The sequence below is a fragment of the Scyliorhinus torazame genome, chromosome 1 (genome assembly GCF_047496885.1).
Source record: "Scyliorhinus torazame isolate Kashiwa2021f chromosome 1, sScyTor2.1, whole genome shotgun sequence".
Lineage (NCBI taxonomy): Eukaryota > Metazoa > Chordata > Chondrichthyes > Carcharhiniformes > Scyliorhinidae > Scyliorhinus > Scyliorhinus torazame.
Genome location: NC_092707.1, coordinates 149,962,283 through 149,989,815, shown reverse-complemented (window position 1 = coordinate 149,989,815; position 27,533 = coordinate 149,962,283). Strand labels below are relative to the sequence as shown.

The following is a 27,533-nucleotide window of genomic DNA, read 5'->3' as shown; positions in this document are numbered from 1 at the left end:
AAAATTAATATTTCCCAGAAGGGCTCGGCCTTTTGGCTAAGATGAGTGTGAGGTCAGGTGTAATGCCTGCATCGGGTATGTCTCTCTTGTGGGGACCATGAATTGGATTCAATTTGAATTAGTTTTTGGAGCAGGCAAGGACCTGGATTAGGGATTTGCCACTGTCCACACTGAGCTCTGGCTTTGTGACTCTGATAAAGTAATAAAAAACAAATTTCTCTGTTGAAACTTCTGTTCCAGTTCCAAATGAGACTCATGTTGTTCTACTTTTATATATGCTAATCGAATAGTAAAACACAGCAAAAGGAGCAAATGCCAAGACTGCTCAATATTGTTAAAGGTCATCAAGACAAATCAGAAGTACATCCTAGCAGTAGATGACATTTTTTTCAACAATTTTAGCAAAAAGATGTGGGCAAAGTAGCTCTACTAGCCCAATCAGCAAGCCTGTTACACAATTTCCATTTGTGCAGTGTTGAATTTATTGCTAACAAACAGATCATCTGGCTCATGAGACCTTTCACTGTATTTAGATATGAAGCAGAACACCTCAGTATTATGCTCACATGATTTTGCACAGAATAGAATTCTTGCCAATCACACCAAGCCCAATTATGGGACCTTTTATTGCCTGAGTTCTTGACAAAGTAGAAAGATGAGACTCTTCTCCAGGCTGCAGACTTACTGGTACAAAAAGGCAACATCAGAAATAGTCACTGTTTACATTCCTCAATTATAAAAAAGATTTTTGAAAGGACCAACAAATATCCAAAATCCCACAACTAAAACAAGACTTCGATTTAGTTTGATTGCAAGGAACAGCAATCGCTGCCAGTATTATAGTTCAGTCTTTCTGTTTAACGAAAAGCAGACAGAATATGTTCCCTGAAACACTGATAAAAATTCAGCAACCATAGCAAATAAAATTAGTCACAACTTTAGGGAATATTACATATCTGCGGCTTTGGTAACTGGTTTCCCACAGATGTTCTTCTTTGCAGTTTCTACAGGTCTATAGTTAGTGCAAATGATTTGATGTACTGCAATATCAAATCGCACTTTGTGCAGTGGTGCAAATTTCTAAACAATTATCATTTGCCCCAACAACAGACATTTGTCCTGAAATGCAAGTGCTCACCTTCATGGCTCGGTCATAATCTCCCTTGAGGTTGGTGCTCTCAGACTTCAGTTTCTCGATGTCCATGATTGGTAACCGTACACCATCCTCCAGACACTTTGCAACTTTCTCCTGTAGGCTGAAGAAAAGAGGCAGTCAGTTTCTCGATGTCCATGATTGGTAACCGTACACCATCCTCCAGACACTTTGCAACTTTCTCCTGTAGGCTGAAGAAAAGAGGCAGCAATGCGTGAAATCACACTGCCCAATTTCAGGAAAGCATCAACTGTTAAAGAATAGGAGTCAGTCCAGGACTTGGTCACGTTCCTCAAATATTCAGATCTTGTGCATATTAAAGTGCATCAGTGATACCTTTTAGATAGACAGGTTCAACAGTGGCACATGGCTACCAGAGATGGACACATGCAGCAGTCATACAATCCTGTCTAGCCTGGATAATCCTTGAGTTTTATTAGAATAAATCAAATGGCTATGATAGGAGAAGAGATTGGCAGAAAGAGAAGAGCGTTGTGGGTAGTGGTGGAAGGAGTGGTGGAAGGAGACGAGGAGAGAGACAGAGACGAGGAGAGAGACAGAGACGAGGAGAGAGACAGAGACGAGGAGAGAGACAGAGACGAGGAGAGAGACAGAGACGAGGAGAGAGACAGAGACGAGGAGAGAGACAGAGACGAGGAGAGAGACAGAGACGAGGAGAGAGACAGAGACGAGGAGAGAGACAGAGACGAGGAGAGAGACAGAGACGAGGAGAGAGACAGAGACGAGGAGAGAGACAGAGACGAGGAGAGAGACAGAGACGAGGAGAGAGACAGAGACGAGGAGAGAGACAGAGACGAGGAGAGAGACAGAGACGAGGAGAGAGACAGAGACGAGGAGAGAGACAGAGACGAGGAGAGAGACAGAGACGAGGAGAGAGACAGAGACGAGGAGAGAGACAGAGACGAGGAGAGAGACAGAGACGAGGAGAGAGACAGAGACGAGGAGAGAGACAGAGACGAGGAGAGAGACAGAGACGAGGAGAGAGACAGAGACGAGGAGAGAGACAGAGACGAGGAGAGAGACAGAGACGAGGAGAGAGACAGAGACGAGGAGAGAGACAGAGACGAGGAGAGAGACAGAGACGAGGAGAGAGACAGAGACGAGGAGAGAGACAGAGACGAGGAGAGAGACAGAGACGAGGAGAGAGACAGAGACGAGGAGAGAGACAGAGACGAGGAGAGAGACAGAGACGAGGGGGGGGGGTGGAAGGAGACGAGGGGGGTGGTGGAAGGAGACGAGGGGGGGGTGGAAGGAGACGAGGGGGGGGGGTGGAAGGAGACGAGGGGGGGGGTGGAAGGAGACGAGGGGGGGGTGGAAGGAGACGAGGGGGGGGTGGAAGGAGACGAGGGGGGGGTGGAAGGAGACGAGGGGGGGGTGGAAGGAGACGAGGGGGGGGTGGAAGGAGACGAGGGGGGGGTGGAAGGAGACGAGGGGGGGGTGGAAGGAGACGAGGGGGGGGTGGAAGGAGACGAGGGGGGGGTGGAAGGAGACGAGGGGGGGGTGGAAGGAGACGAGGGGGGGGTGGAAGGAGACGAGGGGGGGGTGGAAGGAGACGAGGGGGGGTGGAAGGAGACGAGGGGGGGTGGAAGGAGACGAGGGGGGGTGGAAGGAGACGAGGGGGGGTGGAAGGAGACGAGGGGGGGGTGGAAGGAGACGAGGGGGGGGTGGAAGGAGACGAGGGGGGGGTGGAAGGAGACGAGGGGGGGGTGGAAGGAGACGAGGGGGGGGTGGAAGGAGACGAGGGGGGGGGTGGAAGGAGACGAGGGGGGGGTGGAAGGAGACGAGGGGGGGGTGGAAGGAGACGAGGGGGGGGTGGAAGGAGACGAGGGGGGGTGGAAGGAGACGAGGGGGGGTGGAAGGAGACGAGGGGGGGTGGAAGGAGACGAGGGGGGGTGGAAGGAGACGAGGGGGGGTGGAAGGAGACGAGGGGGGGTGGAAGGAGACGAGGGGGGGTGGAAGGAGACGAGGGGGGGTGGAAGGAGACGAGGGGGGGTGGAAGGAGCAGAGGGGGGGGTGGAAGGAGACGAGGGGGGGGTGGAAGGAGACGAGGGGGGGGTGGAAGGAGACGAGGGGGGGGTGGAAGGAGACGAGGGGGGGTGGAAGGAGACGAGGGGGGGGTGGAAGGAGACGAGGGGGGGGTGGAAGGAGACGAGGGGGGGGTGGAAGGAGACGAGGGGGGGGTGGAAGGAGACGAGGGGGGGGTGGAAGGAGACGAGGGGGGGGTGGAAGGAGACGAGGGGGGGTGGAAGGAGACGAGGGGGGGTGGAAGGAGACGAGGGGGGGTGGAAGGAGACGAGGGGGGGTGGAAGGAGACGAGGGGGGGTGGAAGGAGACGAGGGGGGGTGGAAGGAGACGAGGGGGGGTGGAAGGAGACGAGGGGGGGTGGAAGGAGACGAGGGGGGGGTGGAAGGAGACGAGGGGGGGGTGGAAGGAGACGAGGGGGGGGTGGAAGGAGACGAGGGGGGGGTGGAAGGAGACGAGGGGGGGGTGGAAGGAGACGAGGGGGGGTGGAAGGAGACGAGGGGGGGTGGAAGGAGACGAGGGGGGGTGGAAGGAGACGAGGGGGGGTGGAAGGAGACGAGGGGGGGGTGGAAGGAGACGAGGGGGGGGTGGAAGGAGACGAGGGGGGGGTGGAAGGAGACGAGGGGGGGGTGGAAGGAGACGAGGGGGGGGGTGGAAGGAGACGAGGGGGGGGTGGAAGGAGACGAGGGGGGGGTGGAAGGAGACGAGGGGGGGGTGGAAGGAGACGAGGGGGGGTGGAAGGAGACGAGGGGGGGTGGAAGGAGACGAGGGGGGGTGGAAGGAGACGAGGGGGGGTGGAAGGAGACGAGGGGGGGTGGAAGGAGACGAGGGGGGGTGGAAGGAGACGAGGGGGGGTGGAAGGAGACGAGGGGGGGTGGAAGGAGACGAGGGGGGGTGGAAGGAGCAGAGGGGGGGGTGGAAGGAGACGAGGGGGGGGTGGAAGGAGACGAGGGGGGGGTGGAAGGAGACGAGGGGGGGGTGGAAGGAGACGAGGGGGGGTGGAAGGAGACGAGGGGGGGTGGAAGGAGACGAGGGGGGGGTGGAAGGAGACGAGGGGGGGGTGGAAGGAGACGAGGGGGGGGTGGAAGGAGACGAGGGGGGGGTGGAAGGAGACGAGGGGGGGGTGGAAGGAGACGAGGGGGGGTGGAAGGAGACGAGGGGGGGTGGAAGGAGACGAGGGGGGGTGGAAGGAGACGAGGGGGGGTGGAAGGAGACGAGGGGGGGTGGAAGGAGACGAGGGGGGGTGGAAGGAGACGAGGGGGGGTGGAAGGAGACGAGGGGGGGTGGAAGGAGACGAGGGGGGGTGGAAGGAGACGAGGGGGGGGTGGAAGGAGACGAGGGGGGGGTGGAAGGAGATGAGGGGGGGTGGAAGGAGACGAGGGGGGGTGGAAGGAGACGAGGGGGGGTGGAAGGAGACGAGGGGGGGTGGAAGGAGACGAGGGGGGGTGGAAGGAGACGAGGGGGGGTGGAAGGAGACGAGGGGGGGTGGAAGGAGACGAGGGGGGGTGGAAGGAGACGAGGGGGGGTGGAAGGAGACGAGGGGGGGTGGAAGGAGACGAGGGGGGGTGGAAGGAGACGAGGGGGGGTGGAAGGAGACGAGGGGGGGTGGAAGGAGACGAGGGGGGGTGGAAGGAGACGAGGGGGGGTGGAAGGAGACGAGGGGGGGTGGAAGGAGACGAGGGGGGTGGAAGGAGACGAGGGGGGGGTGGAAGGAGACGAGGGGGGGGTGGAAGGAGACGAGGGGGGGGTGGAAGGAGACGAGGGGGGGGTGGAAGGAGACGAGGGGGGGGTGGAAGGAGACGAGGGGGGTGGAAGGAGACGAGGGGGGGGTGGAAGGAGAAGGGGGGGTGGAAGGAGAAGGGGGGGTGGAAGGAGAAGGGGGGGTGGAAGGAGAAGGGGGGGTGGAAGGAGAAGGGGGGGTGGAAGGAGAAGGGGGGGTGGAAGGAGAAGGGGGGGTGGAAGGAGAAGGGGGGGTGGAAGGAGAAGGGGGGTGGAAGGAGAAGGGGGGTGGAAGGAGAAGGGGGGTGGAAGGAGAAGGGGGGGTGGAAGGAGAAGGGGGGGTGGAAGGAGAAGGGGGGGTGGAAGGAGAAGGGGGGGTGGAAGGAGGGGGGTGGAAGGAGGAGGGGGGGTGGAAGGAGGAGGGGGGGTGGAAGGAGGAGGGGGTTGAAGGAGGAAGGGGTTGAAGGAGGAAGGGGTTGAAGAGGATAGGCAGGAAGAAGGGGGTGGAAGAGGATAGGCAGGAAGAAGGGGCTGGAAGAAGAAGGGAGATGGAGGAGAGAGCAGAGCCAGGAAGAAAACCCGGAAGGGGGTTGGATGAACATAATAATCTTTATTGTCACAAGTAGGCTTACATTAACACTGCAGTGAAGTTACTGTGAAAAGCCCCCAGTCGCCACATTCCGGTGCCTGTTCAGGTACACAGAGGGAGAATTCAGAATGTCCAATTCACCTAACAGCATGTTTTTTGGGACTCGTGGGAGGAAACGGAAGCACCTGGAGGAAACCCACACAGACACAGGGAGAACCTGCAGACTCCACACAGACAGTGACCCAAGTCGGGAATTGTACCTGGGACCCTGGAGCTGTGAAGTGACAGTGCTAACCACTGTGCTACCGTGCTGGAAGAAGGGTGAGTGGAAGAAGGGGGGGGGGGTGGAAGAAGAAGGGAAGAGGAGAGGCAGGAAGAAGGGAGGGGTGGAGGAAAGAAGAGAGGCAGGAAGAAGGGGGGTTGGAGAAAAGAGGAGAGGCAGGAAGAAGACCGGGGTGGAAGAAGAAGGGAGGGCTGAAGAACATAATAATAATCTTTATTGTCACAAGTAGGTTTATATTAACACGCAATGAAGTTACTGTGAAAAGCCCCTAGTTTCCACACTCCAGCACCTGTTCAGGTACACTGAGGGAGAATTCAGAATGTCCAATTCACCTAACAACACATCTTCCGGGACTTGTGGGAGGAAACCAGAGCACCGGGAGGAAACCCACACAGACACAGAACGTGCAGACTGCACACTGACAGTGACCCAAGCCAGGAATCGAACCTGGGACCATGGCGCTGAAGTGACAGTGCTAACCACTGTGCTACCGTGCTGGAAGGGGGGAGGACGGGGGGGCTGAGAAAAAAGAAGGGAGGCGGGGGGAAAAAAAGGGAGGCGGGGGGAAAAAAAGGGAGGCGGGGGGAAAAAAAGGGAGGCGGGGGGAAAAAAAGGGAGGCGGGGGGAAAAAAAGGGAGGCGGGGGGAAAAAAAGGGAGGCGGGGGGAAAAAAAGGGAGGCGGGGGGAAAAAAAGGGAGGCGGGGGGAAAAAAAGGGAGGCGGGGGGAAAAAAAGGGAGGCGGGGGGAAAAAAAGGGAGGCGGGGGGAAAAAAAGGGAGGCGGGGGGAAAAAAAGGGAGGCGGGGGGAAAAAAAGGGAGGCGGGGGGAAAAAAAGGGAGGCGGGGGGAAAAAAAGGGAGGCGGGGGGAAAAAAAGGGAGGCGGGGGGAAAAAAAGGGAGGCGGGGGGAAAAAAAGGGAGGCGGGGGGAAAAAAAGGGAGGCGGGGGGAAAAAAAGGGAGGCGGGGGGAAAAAAAGGGAGGCGGGGGGAAAAAAAGGGAGGCGGGGGGAAAAAAAGGGAGGCGGGGGGAAAAAAAGGGAGGCGGGGGGAAAAAAAGGGAGGCGGGGGGAAAAAAAGGGAGGCGGGGGGAAAAAAAGGGAGGCGGGGGGAAAAAAAGGGAGGCGGGGGGAAAAAAAGGGAGGCGGGGGGAAAAAAAGGGAGGCGGGGGGAAAAAAAGGGAGGCGGGGGGAAAAAAAGGGAGGCGGGGGGAAAAAAAGGGAGGCGGGGGGAAAAAAAGGGAGGCGGGGGGAAAAAAAGGGAGGCGGGGGGAAAAAAAGGGAGGCGGGGGGAAAAAAAGGGAGGCGGGGGGAAAAAAAGGGAGGCGGGGGGAAAAAAAGGGAGGCGGGGGGAAAAAAAGGGAGGCGGGGGGAAAAAAAGGGAGGCGGGGGGAAAAAAAGGGAGGCGGGGGGAAAAAAAGGGAGGCGGGGGGAAAAAAAGGGAGGCGGGGGGAAAAAAAGGGAGGCGGGGGGAAAAAAAGGGAGGCGGGGGGAAAAAAAGGGAGGCGGGGGGAAAAAAAGGGAGGCGGGGGGAAAAAAAGGGAGGCGGGGGGAAAAAAAGGGAGGCGGGGGGAAAAAAAGGGAGGCGGGGGGAAAAAAAGGGAGGCGGGGGGAAAAAAAGGGAGGCGGGGGGAAAAAAAGGGAGGCGGGGGGAAAAAAAGGGAGGCGGGGGGAAAAAAAGGGAGGCGGGGGGAAAAAAAGGGAGGCGGGGGGAAAAAAAGGGAGGCGGGGGGAAAAAAAGGGAGGCGGGGGGAAAAAAAGGGAGGCGGGGGGAAAAAAAGGGAGGCGGGGGGAAAAAAAGGGAGGCGGGGGGAAAAAAAGGGAGGCGGGGGGAAAAAAAGGGAGGCGGGGGGAAAAAAAGGGAGGCGGGGGGAAAAAAAGGGAGGCGGGGGGAAAAAAAGGGAGGCGGGGGGAAAAAAAGGGAGGCGGGGGGAAAAAAAGGGAGGCGGGGGGAAAAAAAGGGAGGCGGGGGGAAAAAAAGGGAGGCGGGGGGAAAAAAAGGGAGGCGGGGGGAAAAAAAGGGAGGCGGGGGGAAAAAAAGGGAGGCGGGGGGAAAAAAAGGGAGGCGGGGGGAAAAAAAGGGAGGCGGGGGGAAAAAAAGGGAGGCGGGGGGAAAAAAAGGGAGGCGGGGGGAAAAAAAGGGAGGCGGGGGGAAAAAAAGGGAGGCGGGGGGAAAAAAAGGGAGGCGGGGGGAAAAAAAGGGAGGCGGGGGGAAAAAAAGGGAGGCGGGGGGAAAAAAAGGGAGGCGGGGGGAAAAAAAGGGAGGCGGGGGGAAAAAAAGGGAGGCGGGGGGAAAAAAAGGGAGGCGGGGGGAAAAAAAGGGAGGCGGGGGGAAAAAAAGGGAGGCGGGGGGAAAAAAAGGGAGGCGGGGGGAAAAAAAGGGAGGCGGGGGGAAAAAAAGGGAGGCGGGGGGAAAAAAAGGGAGGCGGGGGGAAAAAAAGGGAGGCGGGGGGAAAAAAAGGGAGGCGGGGGGAAAAAAAGGGAGGCGGGGGGAAAAAAAGGGAGGCGGGGGGAAAAAAAGGGAGGCGGGGGGAAAAAAAGGGAGGCGGGGGGAAAAAAAGGGAGGCGGGGGGAAAAAAAGGGAGGCGGGGGGAAAAAAAGGGAGGCGGGGGGAAAAAAAGGGAGGCGGGGGGAAAAAAAGGGAGGCGGGGGGAAAAAAAGGGAGGCGGGGGGAAAAAAAGGGAGGCGGGGGGAAAAAAAGGGAGGCGGGGGGAAAAAAAGGGAGGCGGGGGGAAAAAAAGGGAGGCGGGGGGAAAAAAAGGGAGGCGGGGGGAAAAAAAGGGAGGCGGGGGGAAAAAAAGGGAGGCGGGGGGAAAAAAAGGGAGGCGGGGGGAAAAAAAGGGAGGCGGGGGGAAAAAAAGGGAGGCGGGGGGAAAAAAAGGGAGGCGGGGGGAAAAAAAGGGAGGCGGGGGGAAAAAAAGGGAGGCGGGGGGAAAAAAAGGGAGGCGGGGGGAAAAAAAGGGAGGCGGGGGGAAAAAAAGGGAGGCGGGGGGAAAAAAAGGGAGGCGGGGGGAAAAAAAGGGAGGCGGGGGGAAAAAAAGGGAGGCGGGGGGAAAAAAAGGGAGGCGGGGGGAAAAAAAGGGAGGCGGGGGGAAAAAAAGGGAGGCGGGGGGAAAAAAAGGGAGGCGGGGGGAAAAAAAGGGAGGCGGGGGGAAAAAAAGGGAGGCGGGGGGAAAAAAAGGGAGGCGGGGGGAAAAAAAGGGAGGCGGGGGGAAAAAAAGGGAGGCGGGGGGAAAAAAAGGGAGGCGGGGGGAAAAAAAGGGAGGCGGGGGGAAAAAAAGGGAGGCGGGGGGAAAAAAAGGGAGGCGGGGGGAAAAAAAGGGAGGCGGGGGGAAAAAAAGGGAGGCGGGGGGAAAAAAAGGGAGGCGGGGGGAAAAAAAGGGAGGCGGGGGGAAAAAAAGGGAGGCGGGGGGAAAAAAAGGGAGGCGGGGGGAAAAAAAGGGAGGCGGGGGGAAAAAAAGGGAGGCGGGGGGAAAAAAAGGGAGGCGGGGGGAAAAAAAGGGAGGCGGGGGGAAAAAAAGGGAGGCGGGGGGAAAAAAAGGGAGGCGGGGGGAAAAAAAGGGAGGCGGGGGGAAAAAAAGGGAGGCGGGGGGAAAAAAAGGGAGGCGGGGGGAAAAAAAGGGAGGCGGGGGGAAAAAAAGGGAGGCGGGGGGAAAAAAAGGGAGGCGGGGGGAAAAAAAGGGAGGCGGGGGGAAAAAAAGGGAGGCGGGGGGAAAAAAAGGGAGGCGGGGGGAAAAAAAGGGAGGCGGGGGGAAAAAAAGGGAGGCGGGGGGAAAAAAAGGGAGGCGGGGGGAAAAAAAGGGAGGCGGGGGGAAAAAAAGGGAGGCGGGGGGAAAAAAAGGGAGGCGGGGGGAAAAAAAGGGAGGCGGGGGGAAAAAAAGGGAGGCGGGGGGAAAAAAAGGGAGGCGGGGGGAAAAAAAGGGAGGCGGGGGGAAAAAAAGGGAGGCGGGGGGAAAAAAAGGGAGGCGGGGGGAAAAAAAGGGAGGCGGGGGGAAAAAAAGGGAGGCGGGGGGAAAAAAAGGGAGGCGGGGGGAAAAAAAGGGAGGCGGGGGGAAAAAAAGGGAGGCGGGGGGAAAAAAAGGGAGGCGGGGGGAAAAAAAGGGAGGCGGGGGGAAAAAAAGGGAGGCGGGGGGAAAAAAAGGGAGGCGGGGGGAAAAAAAGGGAGGCGGGGGGAAAAAAAGGGAGGCGGGGGGAAAAAAAGGGAGGCGGGGGGAAAAAAAGGGAGGCGGGGGGAAAAAAAGGGAGGCGGGGGGAAAAAAAGGGAGGCGGGGGGAAAAAAAGGGAGGCGGGGGGAAAAAAAGGGAGGCGGGGGGAAAAAAAGGGAGGCGGGGGGAAAAAAAGGGAGGCGGGGGGAAAAAAAGGGAGGCGGGGGGAAAAAAAGGGAGGCGGGGGGAAAAAAAGGGAGGCGGGGGGAAAAAAAGGGAGGCGGGGGGAAAAAAAGGGAGGCGGGGGGAAAAAAAGGGAGGCGGGGGGAAAAAAAGGGAGGCGGGGGGAAAAAAAGGGAGGCGGGGGGAAAAAAAGGGAGGCGGGGGGAAAAAAAGGGAGGCGGGGGGAAAAAAAGGGAGGCGGGGGGAAAAAAAGGGAGGCGGGGGGAAAAAAAGGGAGGCGGGGGGAAAAAAAGGGAGGCGGGGGGAAAAAAAGGGAGGCGGGGGGAAAAAAAGGGAGGCGGGGGGAAAAAAAGGGAGGCGGGGGGAAAAAAAGGGAGGCGGGGGGAAAAAAAGGGAGGCGGGGGGAAAAAAAGGGAGGCGGGGGGAAAAAAAGGGAGGCGGGGGGAAAAAAAGGGAGGCGGGGGGAAAAAAAGGGAGGCGGGGGGAAAAAAAGGGAGGCGGGGGGAAAAAAAGGGAGGCGGGGGGAAAAAAAGGGAGGCGGGGGGAAAAAAAGGGAGGCGGGGGGAAAAAAAGGGAGGCGGGGGGAAAAAAAGGGAGGCGGGGGGAAAAAAAGGGAGGCGGGGGGAAAAAAAGGGAGGCGGGGGGAAAAAAAGGGAGGCGGGGGGAAAAAAAGGGAGGCGGGGGGAAAAAAAGGGAGGCGGGGGGAAAAAAAGGGAGGCGGGGGGAAAAAAAGGGAGGCGGGGGGAAAAAAAGGGAGGCGGGGGGAAAAAAAGGGAGGCGGGGGGAAAAAAAGGGAGGCGGGGGAAAAAAAGGGAGGCGGGGGGAAAAAAAGGGAGGCGGGGGGAAAAAGGGAGGCGGGGGGAAGAAAAAGGAGGGGGAAAGAAAAAGGAGGGGGAAAGAAAAAGGAGGGGGAAAGAAAAAGGAGGGGGAAAGAAAAAGGAGGGGGAAAGAAAAAGGAGGGGGAAAGAAAAAGGAGGGGGAAAGAAGAAGGAGGGGTGAAAGAAGAAGGAGGGGTGAAAGGAGGAAGGGGAGAAAAGGAGGAAGAGGGGGAAGACAACGTTACAGATTCAGGTTTTTAATGGGATGGCATCAAAACACTATCCCATTGTGCTTCAGCAGCTGACTGACCTCCAGGTGGGCGGCATGGTAGCATAGTGGTTAGCACAGTTGCTTCACAGCTCCAGGATCTCAGGTTCGATTCCCGGCTTGGGTCACTGTCTGTGTGGAGTCTGCACGTTCTGTGTCTGCGTGGGTTTCCTCTGGGTGCTCCGGTTCCCTCCCACAGTCCAAAGGAGTGCAGGTTAAATGAATTGGCCAGGCTAAATTGCCCTTAAGTGTCCAAAACGGCCAGGTGGTGCTACTGGGATAGGGCGTAAGTGTGGGCTTAAGCAGGGTGCTCTTTCTATGGGCCGGTGCAGACTCGGTGGGTCGAATGGCCCCCTTCTGCACTGTAAATACTATCATTCTACAATGCCAGCATTTCCTATTTTAGATCGAAGGAGACAGATAGAATGAGTTGGATGATTGTCCAGTTTTACAAGTAACTTGAATTTCAGTCCCAGATTTGTTCCTCTGGATAAAATACAATCCACAGAATCAGACCAGAACATAAAAAGTGCCAGCCAGGTTACTTTACCCATGAACTGTGGAGACCAACTCCATCTCTTTCTGCTTCTGCTTCTCCAGGATGCTGTCCTTTTCTCGACATCGCGCTCGAGCTTCCCCCAGTTTAGTCTCCAGATCCAGCACTGTACTCTGCAGCAGTTCACATCTCAGCTCCACATCCTTTAGCTACAAAGCAGAATCACTGATCTAAATATCTGCACTGGCGGGAGGACACAATATTCTATTCAAAGTCCATGCACCCGCTCTTGACTTCGGCACGGATGCACACCAGCTCTCTGGCCAACAGATGCCACTGTCCTAACACTGCCCTCCCCGCTCACCTTCACATACATAAAGAACCTTCCTTTGCCATATAGGGTGCTTCATTTAATAGAGGCAGTTTTTGAGAGAAAATCTTGCCGAGCTAGAATTGGTACCCTTCAGTTGGCAAAGGAATGCACTGCAAAAATGTTAGTTTAGGATCAATATTGTTACAACACCCTGGGCAAGTGCGCGGTCAATTCCAGCCCCACACGTCTGGGAGTCACACAAATGAGTTAACCAATAATTATTATTTAAAAACCTGAAATCCATCCCGCTTGGCTGCCCAATAATTACAGTCACGGGGTTTGCAAGTTAAAACACAATTATTGTTCATTTATAACAAGAATAAAGATGACATGTGCAGTCATTAATACTGGATAACAAGTGAGCTCACCCACTACCCCCTTTAACTGTCCCACCCTCCACCCACACAAGACAGACAACAGAGGGATGGCAAAATAATAAGGATTAAGGACAAACGGGAAGAATTCTTGCTCTAGATGATGAGGTCTTCAGTACACTTTCTTCACAGTATTAGTGTGGTTTAAAGTCTCTGGTCTATAGCATGTAGTAATCTTCCTTGCAGCTCAGCAGTATATCTTACAGCTTTTCCAGCATAGGCCTCTGACTTCACACCAACCTTTTTTGCACAGAGTGATCAGACTCTGGATTCTGCCTGCACAGCATTTTCTGGAGAAATGTGGTTCTCAATGGCCTTTTGGTGGGAATCAACTGGATATACCTGGAGAAAGTAGTTTCGATTTCTCCATCCAGCCTGCAGAATCGAAAATGAAATGAACTCCAACCTTGTGACTGAGAAACAGGCCAGTGGGACCAGAACCAATCACCACTGACTACAGGCAGGGCACTGACATTTGAGCCAATTCACTGGCCACCAGCCAAATCAATCAAAGCAAGTCATCACTGATGCCTTCCAGATTCTTCCTGCTTGATTTAAAGATTCAGGCCATTGCTTCTTGTAATTGAAAATATGGAAAGATATGTCATTTGAAACATGGAAGTCTTGTAATACCTGATTTAAGAAACATGAGAGAATGTATGGAAAAATCCCATGAAGGGTTAACAGCAGCTGCCAGGAGAGGCTTGTAAAATGCAGATAAGCCTTGGTCAAGCAGGCTTAACAAACAAAACAAAGCAGGTCTTTCAAGTCACAATCAGTGAAATTTAGTATACAGCTAAAAGCAATGTTTCGCACCTCCTTTTGAAGTTAGGTAAGCAGATGGAAAAGAATGGATAAGGTTCAGCTGAATTAGATGACAAATGTTTAAATGTGAGGCAAGTCTTTTAAACTCACCACCAATTGAATCTTTAGTATAAAGCTAAAAGCAATATTTCACACCTTCATTGAAGTTAAGTAAGCAGCTGGAAAAGAATGGATGAGGTTTTCAGTTGAATTAGGTGACAAATTCTAGGTGTAAAGTTCTGCTGATATCAGGTAAATTAAAGAAAGCTAGAGACAACGTGTCTACGAGAACACAAATTAGACCCAAATTAAAGTCAAAATTATGAGCTGGGGACACAATTTGATAATAATAAAACTATAGAAATGACAGGAATCAAAAGTCACACCACCTTTGAAATCAAAGCATTTTTGAACATCACAAAGGAAACAATGTAATCAGAGATCTACGAGAAAAGGTCATGTTCAAAATAAATATTTAGTCATGTCAGAAATATTTAGATTAAAAGGTACCTTTTACAATCCAAGTGAAATAAAAGTTACTTTACAATAAAGTCATAAAAACTTAATAACTGTTAGAAAAATATATAAACTCTGAAAAAGGGGCAGAGAAGCAGAGAAGGAACACGAGTCAGCTCTCATAGCTCGGTCATGGGAAAGGGACAGAGCAAAGCAGCCGAGCTAAAACAGCTAATACATCGAAGGAAGACCAGAATTTAAAGAGGAGGCAGAGTCAGTTCAGAGCCAGCTCTCACAGCTCGGTACATGGGAAAGATAGAGCATAGCAACCAAGCAGAACAGCGAATACATCTGAGGAAGACCAAAAGCTAAAGAAAAGTGATTGTCAAGGTGGGCCTGAAGGTCCCTTCAACCAACCAGGAGAAGCCAGAAGCAAGATCTTTTTACTTTTCTGTAAAGACAGTGATTGCAACTTTGAAAAGAAAAAATATAATAATAAAATAACTTAAAGTTTTAACCTGAAACAATGGTTATTACAAAGCCTTCTTTACTTACGTAGCAACGCAGGACCCAGGATATTGATGCTACTAAGTGGTAAGTAGGTAAAATTCTTCTGTGAAGGTATGGGTTATACCGGAGGATAACTTGAAAACATAGTTTGATCTGAATAGCACCCACCTAAGCCTGCATAGGAGTCAGGGAGTGAGAATATCTGTTCACCATTTCGAATATCGGCCCTTTTTGGTATAGGGTGAATTCTAAGAATAGTGGTGAGTTCTTAAACTTCATTCTGCACGAGTTAATGATACAGGCTGCATTAAAGTCACCGGTTCATGAATCCTCCATGGATCAAAATGGTAATAGCAAAAATAAAAGAAAGGGGAAATAAGGGCATAAACAGGAACAAACAGGAAGAACCCTTACAATTTGTATCCTACAGGATTTACAGCACCAAGGCATTTACGCATATCCCTGTGCTGGCTCTGAACATCAACTGCTCAGGTCTCTCCCCATAATTCCAATTTCATATACACAATTGTACCATAATATCCCATTACAATGAAAGAAATTGTACATGAATAAGGACCAATGGAAACATGCAAAGAGCAGGAATCACCCATATCAGTTATGAATGTGGGAGCTTTACTGTAAACTCGTACGGCCATATGGTGCTATGGTTATTGGGTTCACTGTAAAGCAGTCACTCGTGCAAATTAAATCCAGACAAACCAAAAACATAATTCTAACCCTGTAAACTTTGACAGAAGCTTAAGCTTTGAAGTCTAACCTCGCCACATGGGAAACTGCACTTTCCTTGTCCTCACAGGCACAACATTAGGAGAAACCTCTTGGTGGTGCTGGTTAACAGGAGGCATACTGGCCGGGTCACTTAAAGATCTTCCAGTTCGGTCAGGTCATCTGGAGATCTCGTTCAATAGAGTCACAAGATTGTTTCTGAAGAGGCAAATGGGGCCTTGTACAACATCTTAGACATTATGCCAGTAAGTGCTATTTATTGCGGTGGAAGATTTGAAAGCCTCACCCACTTGGTGTGCCGTGTCGGTGTCCAGCCTACAATATTACCCCAAAAGAGATACCACTTCACTTGATAGCCTAGGGTCAGTCTCACCTGTCGGCTCTGCTTCTGATAGTCATCCAGAGTGGGTAGATCTGCCAGATACCGTTCTAGAGTTTCAATGCGTTGCTGCTTCTCTCGGTTCTGCTCTGCCTCCTTCTGACACTTTCGTTTCAGATTGCTGATGTGTTTGTCACGGCCACGGACCTGAGCAACAGAAGAAAATATGAATGCAGACAGCTCTAACGCAAGTCTATGGACAGCAAACAGGAGGGGAAGCTGGGCCGAGCTCTCTACCTTAATCTAAAAGCATTGGGAACATTTATAAACACACCTACTGCTGCCCAACCAACTTTGAGGACAGGACCAAAGATCAAATCTAGTCTGTGTGGCAACACTCCATTAATTAATCCATTCATTTTGAATAACAATCTGCTTGTAAAATAATTAGTCACACAGGGCAGCACGGTGGCACAGTGGGTTAGCCCTGTTGCCTCACGGTGCCAAGGTCCCAGGTTCGATCCCAGCTCTGGGTCACTGTCCGTGTGGAGTTTGCACATTCTCCCTGTGTTTGCGTGGTTTTCGCCCCCACAATCCAAGGATGTGCAGTCTAGGTGGATTGGCCCCTTAATTGGAAAAAATGAATTGGGTACACTAAATTTATATTAAAAAAAAGAACATTAGTCACGCCCATTTAAATTGTTAACCACTGAAAGAAAAACATTGGAGAATAAAACCTCTGAATAATTTTTAAAAAAGTTTTTCTAACGATAGCAAAAACCAAACTCACTCTCCAAAAGGCTACAGATACTGGGGAGGAGAACAACTGGAGCTTTTATAGAAAGCTAGAAAATAGGCACAGGCGGGCAGGACGGTGGTGCAGTGGTTAGCACTGCTGCCTGCGGCGCTGGGGACCCGGGCTCGATCCCAGCCCTGGGTCACTGTCTGTGTGGAGTTTACACATTCTACCAATGTCTGTGTGGGTTTCACCCCCACAACCCATGTGCAGGTTAGATGAATTGGCCACACTAAATTGCCCTTTAATTGGAAAAGAATTGGGTATTCTAAATTTAAAGGGAAAAAAAATAGACACAAGAATGGGCCATTCAGCCTTTTGAGCTTTCTTTGCCATTCATTATGATCCAGTCCCTATGATAGGTGTCCATGATAAATGAATAAAATACTTAAATTAACTATTACAGTTTCGATTTATTTAGTTGTTTGCTACCTCTCTAAAACCCATGTGTTGGGCTCTTTTTACAAGTATTTTAGCAAGATTCAAAAAGAAACTAATCAGGGGGCGGCCCGGTGGCGCAGTGAATAACACGGAGGACCCAGGTTCAATCCCAACCCAGGTCACTGTCAGTGTGAAGTTTGCACTCTCCCAATGTTTGGGTGGGTCACCCCCACAGCCCAAAGGTGTGCAGGGTAGGTGGATTGGCCATACTAACTTATCCCTTAATTGGAAAAAAAAAATGAATTGGGCACTTTAAATTCAAAAAGAAACTCAGTTACAAAGTCAGTGAAATTTCAGGCTCATTTCCATCTCATCAGGTGCTCGGGTTCAAGCATTTCTGACAATCAACGCAACAAGCACTTTTGTCAGTGTGCAAAAACCACCTCATTGCACACTAATAATGTACCAGGATTCTGATGCTTCATGTTTGGTAGCAGAAGCCTATGGTAATGATGAAAATAATGGTCCCACTCACCATGATGAGGTGAGAGTATAGGAACAAAGGAATAAGAGTCGGCCATGGAGCTCCCCAAACCAGTTCCACCATCATTCAATGAGATCATAGCTGATCAGCAATTTTGCATATCACTGCCTTTGTTCCATAACCCATCATAAGTGATCAATTTAACAACTGATCCAACATAAATTGCCTTCAGAGTTCCAAATGGCACTGTGTGGTTAACACTGTTGCCTCAGCACCAGGGACCCAGGTTCAATTCTGGCCTTGGGTGACTGTGTGGGGAGGTTTGTACGTTCTCCCAGTGTCTGCATGTGTTTTCTCTGGGTACGGTTTCCTTCCACAGTCCAAATTAGTTGGGGTGACCATGCTAAATTGTCCCTGAAGTGTCCAGGGATGTGCAGGTTAGGTTACGGGAGATAAGGGCAGGGTCGGTGCAGACTCTATGTGTTGCACTGTAGGGATTCTATGATTCTACCAGCCTTTGTGCATAGTATAGTTTCCTAATTTCACACCTGAAAGGGTTGGCTCTAATTTAGCTATGCGTCTAATCAGAGACGACTCAGCCAGAAGTAATTTCTCTGCATTTACCACAATCTATTCCTGTTAAAACCTTGGAGAATTTTAATCACATCACGCTTTAACCTAAATTCCAGGGAATGCATCCCAGTTTGTGTCATCCTTCCATTTAATTAAATCTTGGACTTTTTCAGTCCAGAGAGGTTGACCTCACATTTGCCTACATTAAAATTTATTTGCCACACATTTTTCCCCATTTATTTAATAGATTAATTTCACCCATCCATCTATATAACTTAAAATGCCAATCATCTTTCTGCCATTGACAAATGTAGAAATGTAGCTTTCTATCTCCAGAAATACACCGGATAGTTGAGCCCCAACACATTCTTGGGGGACAGAATTGTTACATCCAGCTAGAGTATCTGCCCATTATTTTTACTCTGCCCCCTGCCACTCAGCGAATTTAACTAGGTCAATAAGTTTTTCAAATTTAGGAGCTTAAAACCTTAGGCGATAGACTCTTAGAATCACTTTAGCAAATGCCTGCTGAAAGTCCATATAAATAACATCCACTGACATTTCTGTTTCCCACTTCAGTCATCTCTTCAAAAAAATTAAATCTGTTTGGTCACATACCTTTCACATCTATGCAGGCTCTCCAACCGAACCCTATCATTAATTAACTACAGCAATTTCCAACAATAAATATTAGGCTAACTGATCTACGATTCCCTGGTTTGGCCCTTTCATCTATCTTAAATAGCTGAGTGACATGCACAATTTCCCAATCCCAAAGGAAATAACTGTTATACTGAAATGGACCAACGGTTTCCCATAATGAAACTTCTAAACAACGTGGTGCACTGTATACTTTAGTTTAAGAGAATTGTTGTGTATTGCAATGTGTACGTTGCAGTAAATAAGCTGTGGATTGACCAAACTGGATGTTGCCTGGATGAGTGCAGCTCCAAAAGCACAAGAAGCTTGACAACAGCCAGGATAAAGTAATCTTCTTGATCAACACTCTCCACCACTGCCAGCTAGTGGCAGCAGCGTGTACCATCAAAGATGCACTGCAGTAATATGTCCAGGCTCCTTTGACAGCATCTTCCAAACCATGAACTTTACCATCTAAAAAAAAAAAATCAAATACAGCAGGTGCATGGGAGCATACCACCTGCAAGCACCTCAAGTTACATACCATCCAGACTTGAACTAAAATGACTATTCCTCACTCTGATTAGGTGAAAACTCTGAAACTCTCCCCTCAACAGTGTATCTGGACCACACATGCTGTAGCCATTCAAGAAGCCAATCACCATCACATTCTCAAGAACGATTTGAGATGGACAATAATTGTTGACCTCGTCAGTGATACCCATGTTTTTTAAAATAAATTTAGACTACCCAATTCATTTTATCCAATTAAGGGGCAATTTAGCGTGGTCGATCCACCTACCCAAAGAAGGTTGTGGGGCGAAGCCCTCATGAACATGGGGAGAATGTGCAAACTCTACACAGACAGTGACCCAGAGCCAGATTGAACCTGGGACCTCAGCGCCGTTAGGCAGCACTGCGAACCACTGCTCCACCGTGCTGCCCCTGTTTAAATGAATAAATCAAAAATGTGTTTCTGCCATTGAGGATTCTGATGTTAAGTGTATGCTGCCATTCAATGGCAAAATGCAGTACTGCACTAGTTTAAAGTGCATCATTAAAAGACAATCCAAACCCAAACAGTATTCGCAAGAACTTTATGGATCACATAAATCAAAGTTCCTGTAGCACTTACTATATTACCAACAGATCTTGGCGTTTCAATAAGGATTTATCCATCTTGGAAACTTTTGCAAACTACTAGATCCACAATAAAAAAAGGTTAGCACGGCTGCCTCACAGTACCAGGGACCCGGGTTCAATTTCAGTCTCGGACGACTGTGTGTGGAGCTTACACTCGCCCCGTGTCTGTGTGAGTTTCCTCTGGATGCTCTGGTTTTCTCCCACAGCCCAAATATGTGCAGGTTAAATGGATGGGCCATGCTAAGTTGCCCCTTTGTGTCAAAAAGATTAGGTGCTGCGTGGACCGAGGTAGGGTGCTCTTGGGTTGGTACAGACTTGATGGGCTGAATGGCCTTCTTCTGCAGTGTGGGGATTCTATGCAATCTAGCATGGTCGATGGACTGCCCAGGCTCATTCGTCACCACTGGCCCCATCAAGTTCCCCCACACTTGAACACTTGCCTTTTCTTCCATTCTCTTCATGTCATCAGTGTGCTTCTTTGTATTTTCTTTGAGACTTTCTTTCAATTGACGAATCTCCACTTCCGTCGGTGCTAGCTTTTTCTCTACCTCCAGTTTTTCATAATTCAATGTTTCTGTCCGTTCTGCGTACTGAGCCCGCAAGAAAGCATTTTCCCGTAGTGATTCCTGTAAAACCAAGGAAACAAATAATTTTTTGGTTCATGGAGTCATTAGGACTCATCTGCATTCCATCATTTTTGCAAATTGAAAGTTTCAAGTACATTAATCTCAAGTTTTATCGAGAAACTACAGATACAATGTCAGCAATGACTTCAGTAAAAAATTTTAATATTGCCATGCATTTGCCATCATCAACTCTCACTATTTATAGAGCTCTCATTGTCTCTTCTTCGCCCACCATCCAAGGATCCCACCTCCCCATTTCTAGAGCTATATAATACAAATACACAGACTGAAAGACGACGACTTTTGGCAATGACACAATGTGTTGTCACACCTGAAGTCGACAGTTGCATTTGTAACATTTTTTATATTGTAGAAATATATAGCACAGGAAAATTATGCCAAATGGCCCCTCTGTGCTCTCAAATTATATACAAAAGCGTACACTCTGGCTGTCAAACTTTGTCTCTACTTTGAACACTAGCTCCATTCTATGTTCCTCAAAACCTTTTTGTTCCTCCACAGTTCGTTATTCCTGTGTTGAATTCAAGATTTATCACACCAAATCCTACTCAAGTCATTCTTTGCCAGGCATTCCGGACTTGCTCCAGTTTTCCCTTCCCCATACCAAACCAAAATCGCCACTTCACTATTTAACTCTTCTATTGTTTCACATTGGTATGGACTTGATCTAGGTTTCATAATTAAGCAGCAGTACCTGCAGTCGGAGTATGCAAACATCGTTAAGTGGAACCGGACGGCCCAGCAGGGCACTGTGCATCTGTAACTCGCTCTCCCTCATCTTCAGCTCCAGTTGACTGATTTGTTGTTTCTGCCTATAATGCAGAGGAATAAAAGGAATAAAACAGACAAAAATGTGATTAATATTCCTATTCAACGGTGTTAACAAGCTCACAACCTCAAAGAGCAATATGAAAATGTTTTTCTTCCATTTTTTAATATATGACCAGTTAGTACGGAGGTGGATACAGAAAAGGGAAACATACTGCAAGAACAGCATGACATGTCAGCATATCTCCATGTAAACATAGCTGATCACCGGTCAGCCTGGTCTTTATATCAGCTCCCTGGATGCAACAATTCCAATTAAATTTGGCACATCAGATGTTCAAAATTCAGCATAATTCAGCGTAAGAGATGGCTGGTGTGAAAAATTAAATGCTCATGCATGTGCTGAGATTTTGTTGGGTGGGGGGGGGCAGAAGAAAGAGATTCAAAGGCACATGGTTGTAATAAAATTGGAAAGTTTAATCTGCGTCAAGTTGAACCTGACTGACAAATGCCTAGTAGGCATACTAAATGGACCTTTATTCAGTTTCTACCTATGCTGCGCCTGACCAGAGAATATTTACCACCAATATAGGGTGGGAGTGTGTTTCTTTTCTCACGGATAGCATTTTTAAAAACAAATGATTACACATACCTTTCAATAACCATCTCCTTCTCTTTCAACAAGCTTTCATTTGCTTTTATTAGTGGGTCCCATTTGTTACGTTCCTGATGTGTTAAAGTGGAATAGGCCAATGGGTATTGCTGGGATCCGTGGTTCAAAATCTATGGGCAGAGAGGGGACAAATAATTGTTAAACCTACTGGTAGTTCAGTGCAGCTGCTTTCAGAATTACTATGAAGGCCTTCATTCATCACTAAGAAAGTCACTTCTGACCAAGAGTAAAGGTCGCCAGATAGGCACAGGCATTCATCACTAGGAAAGTCACTTCTGACCATGAGTAACTGTTGCCAGATAGGCACAGGTGTCAAAAAAAAAAAAAAAATGAAGATCTAATCTTTAATGATTGACAAGGGTCATAGCCTTGTGCATCTGGTCAACTGGGGAATGAACACCAAAGAAACTTAACGAACCAGCGAGCAACTGTATCAACATACCACTTTGAAAGTAAATATCCAAACTCTCATTCAGACCGCTTCTCATGACACCATCCAACAAATAGCGTCAGTGGAGACCCATGCCCCAAGTCAAGTAGTTCTCCCCAAATCTTTGACGGTTGTGATTGGGGTAGTTTGAGAGATTTGGGGGCAGTTCTTATAGCCTCTCTGCATGACAATGGTTTAAGCTAGCGAAAACAGTGCAACACATCTTCAGTAATGAGATTGCTGGGCCCGCCTTCTCCCCATCCTTTCTTTTCCTCTTTCAAGACAAAAAATGTTCAATCACAAATTGAATGTAATTGTATTACCTGCATTTGCTCCACTTGTAGCCTAAGGCCCTCCAATTGCTGCTGCTGCCATGTTGTCAGGTCACAAGGTCTAGTATTACAGCGAACATCAAACTGCTTAGCATGTGCTTGGCCCCTTAGCCACACTGGAGCCCAAGGTGTTTGCTGTTCTTGTAAACTATGAAGCCCTTCAGGAACAGAGCCTACACGATTAGGTCGCAAACAAGCTCTTGATCCTAAAAAAACACTGTTTGGTGACATTTTGCTTTCCGGCAAGGATTTAAAAGTCATGTTATAGTTACTGCATTTATCCTTGCCACCAGCACCATTGATGTCATGGGGTACCTCACTCTTACTACATTCCTGGAATCTGTACTGCGGTTCATCATAGATAGTGTCCAAAAAAGCAGACTGATTCAAGGTTGGTTCAATGTTTGGAGTTTCAAATTTTCGTACCATCTCCTCCAATCTCAGGTGTTCAGTATTTGGATAGTAGTCATCAAGCACATGCAATGTAGGTCTGCAGAGATTTATTGAATTTACAGGCAAAGATTTAACACTGGTAGAAGATTCTTCCATTTCACTGGCCCTAGTCTCAAAGTTAGAAACTTCGACCCCATTCAATTTGGACAATGAAGACCAAGGTTTTCCAGATCTTTGATCTTTCGTGTCTGAGGAACCACTTGATCGCACAGATTTAGAACTGAAGCCTTGATCATCCACTGGATGGAGATTAGATGAAGGGTTACCAGAGGTGGAAGGCATGACATGTGCAGTAGGAATGACGGACTGTGAGCGGATGGGTCTGAAGGAGGAACATCCACTGGAGCTGCAGAAATCTATGGAAATGAAAAACTGAAAATCAATTTATCCCAATAATGGGCACAAATGCAGAGTTCAGTGATAAATATCTATTGGAGCTTCTTTCAGGTGACTAAATCCTCAAACTTTTGTTAGAGACACAAACAAATGCTTCAAATCAAATAATTTTTTAAAAAAAAGATTTTAAAACTTTGCGATTTAAATGAATGAAAATAATAAACTGCTGTGGTATCGCATGACGGTTAGAGTTTAAGTATTAAACTGATAGGTTAATGCTTTAATTGAGTGTAAAATATTACAGGGGCTATACAGCTTTGAAAATACCTGTAGTCGTGGTAATCGGGTTGAACATGCTGGCTCATTTTCTAGCGATGTTGGCAAAATTCTGGGTCATACTCTTAGCTATCTAGCTAACCCCACAATCAAATATCTGTCAGAGTGAGAGATAGATAATGTCTGGGTGCCTAATCCCACAACATAGCTCTGATGTGACTCAAAATTTCCAACTCCATAAAATCAGTTTGGGCCCTGATTTATATTACATTCATACTAACAGTTGCATTGCTGCAAATCTGGGGATAAACCCGAGATTCGGTTAAAGCTGTAGCTTCCAATTAGTGAAATGAGGAAGTTATTTTGGTTTTCAGACACACAACAGAAAATGAGGCAGCATGTTCAACCATGGCAGTACAGGTAATTTCAAAGCTGTATAGCCCCTGTAATATTTTACACTCAATTAAAGCATTAACCTATTAGTTTAATACTCAAGAAAAGCTGCAACACGAGTAATTGTTGGCACTTCTGGGCAAACTGATCTACTAGAGCTATGAAATAAAGTATTGCACATAATAAACATGAACAAATAGTCAATTATTATCCCTATGCAGCCACTAGTGGTAACATTAATCTCAAGCAGCTATAGATATTAAGTTAGCGAGTATCTTTCCTAACAGCAGCCATGGGAAAAAACGTTTGAGACAAAATAATTTACAAAGTTTCATATAGCTATAAAATGGATTCAATTATTTATCAGAGGCTGAGTTTCACTTATGCAATCTTTTTTAAAAATAAGTTGAGGTTCAAGAAAGGCAGAAACAAAACCTGAAGGATGGTCTGAAATAATATTCTGTTTAGAATCTAACTTGATAAAGCTTACCTTCCTAAACCTTCAGACTGAAACACTTCGTCTACAACAAAATCCATATGTATAAAGCCAACTTTTCAAATACTCAACTAAATGCCCAACTTTCACCTCAAACACAAGCTTTGCTCAGACATGATGCTGATCAACAGTACAAGTGAAACTAGCTATATAGGCTGCTATCAAGTCGAGTGGCTGGTTGGGTGGGTGGGGGGAGAAATGAGAACATCTTGTTCCACTTTTGTCAGCGAGTTCCACATTTGTCAGCGAGAACATTGGCAAAAAACGATTGCTGGTATAATTAGCACTTCTCAAGTTTCACTTTTGGAAATGCAGAGCTTGTACAAGGTCCCACTAACTCAGTCAGACTTGCACATTCCCGAGATCAATCCAGGAATTCACAAATACATGTCTTTATAGATTACTAGTATTGAGTTTCAGCTATTTGAGAAATGTACACAATCTCCAAACTCATTCAATGCCAGATTTAAAGAAATCGCACAGCATACTTTCAGCAAAAAGAGCAAGCAAGGTTTTAATGTTTCGGCAGACCTATTATCACAACAGTGCTGTTTATTACTTGCACGCTAGAATTTTGTGCCAAGTGTTCAGCAATTGCAGATTTTTTTAATTCTTACGGTTTGAGAGCTCCAGTATGAATTTTTAGCTTGGAAATTTAGTCAATCAGAACAACACTAACCATCAGCTGTCCAGCACAGGCTGAAGTACAAACAAGGCCACACTAGATCACCAGCACTGGGAAGAACAGTTCAATCAAACAAACATACTGCATTAAGTCCAGATACTTTAATTAACGCTGCATACCATTTTTCAATTTACTGTACAAATTTACATCAAAATGCAATAGTCAGATATCACAGATCATTAGAATACCTGCCAATATGTACACAGTACATTTCTGCACATAAATTTAGTTTCTTCAAATACACAGTAACTGAGAAAGCAGAGGATACTCGCTCCAACTCAGAGCCCAGACTGCTTCAGCTCAAATTGGAACATCCCTGCTGCCACCAAAGCCCCACCAGTAATTTGACAAGTGTATTAGACAGAGAAATAATAGACTAAACTGGCAGATCAAGCACCACCAATGTATTAACATTTTCATAATTGAACACAAATTTATACCTATATAGCTGGGCTGTCATACAATAGTTGAAATGTGAGGTCCATGACAGTTGCTTGAAAATTCTGTTCTAAACGTCTAAGTATTCTGACATTGAAGGTTTGACTTTGTCATGAAATGTCTAATCATGACAGCAAAGAGAACACATACCCTTCGGTACTGGCATCAAAAGCAAAGCAACACATTAGTGAATGTTATGCCAATTCAGCGCTGCTGCCTCTACCAATTGCATTCAATGGTGTCTCCAAGCAATTTACTTTACAACAGCTTACTGTACAACCCAACCGTCAGTAACAAGTATTTTGGGATAGGCCATATTACAGACCAGTAATGTGCACAAGTTTGAGTCTTATTTACCATTTCAACTAGACGCAAGTGGTCTTCAATATTTCACACTTTTACCACACTGATTGCAGCACAAATCAGCAATTTTTTATACCATTGCAAGCTTTGGCAGCTCAACTTTCCATACCCAATAGTGACACGCTCCTGAAGACCATCCTTCATTAATACTGACAAAGACCAAACCAATGTTCATATGCTAGGATCTCCAAGAGTCAAGGGAAGGAAAGTCTTTAGGAACCAATCACTATTCGAGCATGACAAATTAAATCATCAGTTGAGGCTGCAACAGAGAGGGCATATTCAGTGCCCGGGTTATGAAGGGGCTCTGGGTCAGGTTCAGCTGTGATGCCCGACGACACTGCCTATAGGAAGGGAGGCAAAAAAAGGCATGGGGATTATATTTTCTCATCTCTGTACTTCCAGGGTATGAAAGAAGGATATGTGTTTGTACAGTGTTCCATCTTCAAACTACATGCACTGGATATAAATTTATTCTGCAAAGTTTAGTGACTGATTACCATTGCCAAACTGCACAGCAAAAGCAAGAAAATTAATTTGTACTTGGTGGTGTTGGTTGAGGGAAACAATGTTGGTCACAACACCAGGAATTCCCAATTATGCCACCTACCATCCACCTGAATAGGCAAATAGCAGCCCAATTTAATGTTTATCTGAAAGACAGTACTCAGAACTGCACTCAAGGTGTCAGCCTAGAATGTGCACTGGAATGGGGCGGAAACCACAAACCTGCAGCTCAGAAGTGACAGGACTACCAACTGAGCCAAGCAACATAGCCAATTATCAATACCTCAATCTTTATCAAGTTTCAGACAATGCACCAAAATGTAACTATCCCACATGTAAAGTTTATTTTTGTTACTTTTTTGCTTCTTTCCGGAAGACATTAAAGCGCATGGGATTATGGGTAGTGTCAAGATGGATCGAAAGCAACCAGGAAGCAAAAAGTTGAAATAAATGGGTCTTTTTCAGATTGGTAGGCAGTGACTAGTAGGGTACCGCAGGGATCTGTACTCTGACCCCAACTGTTCAGATTATAAATTAATGATTTGGACGAGGGAACTAGATATAGTATTTGCAAATAATACAAAGTTGGATGGGAGGGTGAACGGTGAGGAGGATGCAGGAGATGTTTCAGCGGGATTTGGACAGCGAGATCTTGGTGTCCTATGGCATCAGTTGCTGAAAGTAAGTGCGCAGGTACAGCAGGCAGTAAAAAAGGCAAATGGTATGTTGGCCTTCATAGTGAGAGGATTTGAGATGTTTTACTGTAATTGTATAAGGAATTGTTGAGGCCACCCCTGGAGTATTGTGCGCAGTTTTGGTGCCCTTATCTGAGCAAGGATGTTCTTGCTAGGGAGGAAGTGCAGCAAAGGTTTATCAGGCTGATTCCTGGGATGGTGGGACTGTCACGAGAGACTAAATCGGTTAGGAATATATTCATTGGAGTTTAGAAGAGCGAGAAGGGATCTGAAAGAGACTAAGAAAATTCTAACAGGATTAGACAGTAGAGTCAAAAAGAATGTTTCCAATGGTGGGGGAGTCCAGAACCAGGGGTCATAGTTTGGGAATAAGAGGTAAACGATTTAAGACTGAGGCGAGGAGAAATTTCTTCATGCCAGGAATTGGTGAATGTGTGGAATTCACTACCAGTTAAGTAGTTGAGGCCAAAACGTGGTGTAATTTCAAGAAGAAATTAGATATAGCTCTTGGGGCTAAAGGGATCAAGGGATGGGGAGAAGAGGAGATCAGGGTATTGAACTTGATGTTCAGCCATGATCATAATGAATGCCAGAGCAGGCTCGAAGGGCCGTAAGACCTATTTTCTATATATGTTTTGATGCACGTTTCTATCTAGCTGCCTGCCAGTACCTCACAAGCAGGTATCTTCCATAAACAATACTGTAGCGAGTCTAAATGGCGAATGTATAATCATGATCTTTATTAGTGCCAC

General features: G+C 48.3%; 1 protein-coding gene across 6 annotated transcripts in view; it reads right to left on the bottom strand.

Annotated features, from left to right (window-relative positions):
* cep85 (centrosomal protein 85) overlaps window positions 1–27,533 on the bottom strand; it is a 104,845-nt gene that overhangs the window by 42,608 nt on the left and 34,704 nt on the right. For 5 of the 6 annotated variants that reach the window (XM_072501017.1, XM_072501016.1, XM_072501014.1 and 2 more), the window contains 7 exons: window positions 22,131–22,948; window positions 21,357–21,487; window positions 20,631–20,748; window positions 19,730–19,915; window positions 15,328–15,480; window positions 11,745–11,899; window positions 1,139–1,256 (listed from right to left, as the gene is read on the bottom strand). In XM_072501017.1, coding sequence (XP_072357118.1) covers window positions 1,139–1,256; window positions 11,745–11,899; window positions 15,328–15,480; window positions 19,730–19,915; window positions 20,631–20,748; window positions 21,357–21,487; window positions 22,131–22,874 — 1,605 coding nt within the window. In that variant the 5' untranslated portion in view covers window positions 22,875–22,948. Of the gene's footprint in view, window positions 1–1,138; window positions 1,257–11,744; window positions 11,900–15,327; window positions 15,481–19,729; window positions 19,916–20,630; window positions 20,749–21,356; window positions 21,488–22,130; window positions 22,949–24,087; window positions 24,167–27,533 lie in introns of those variants that run through there. The other variant, XM_072501018.1, reaches the window with a different exon arrangement.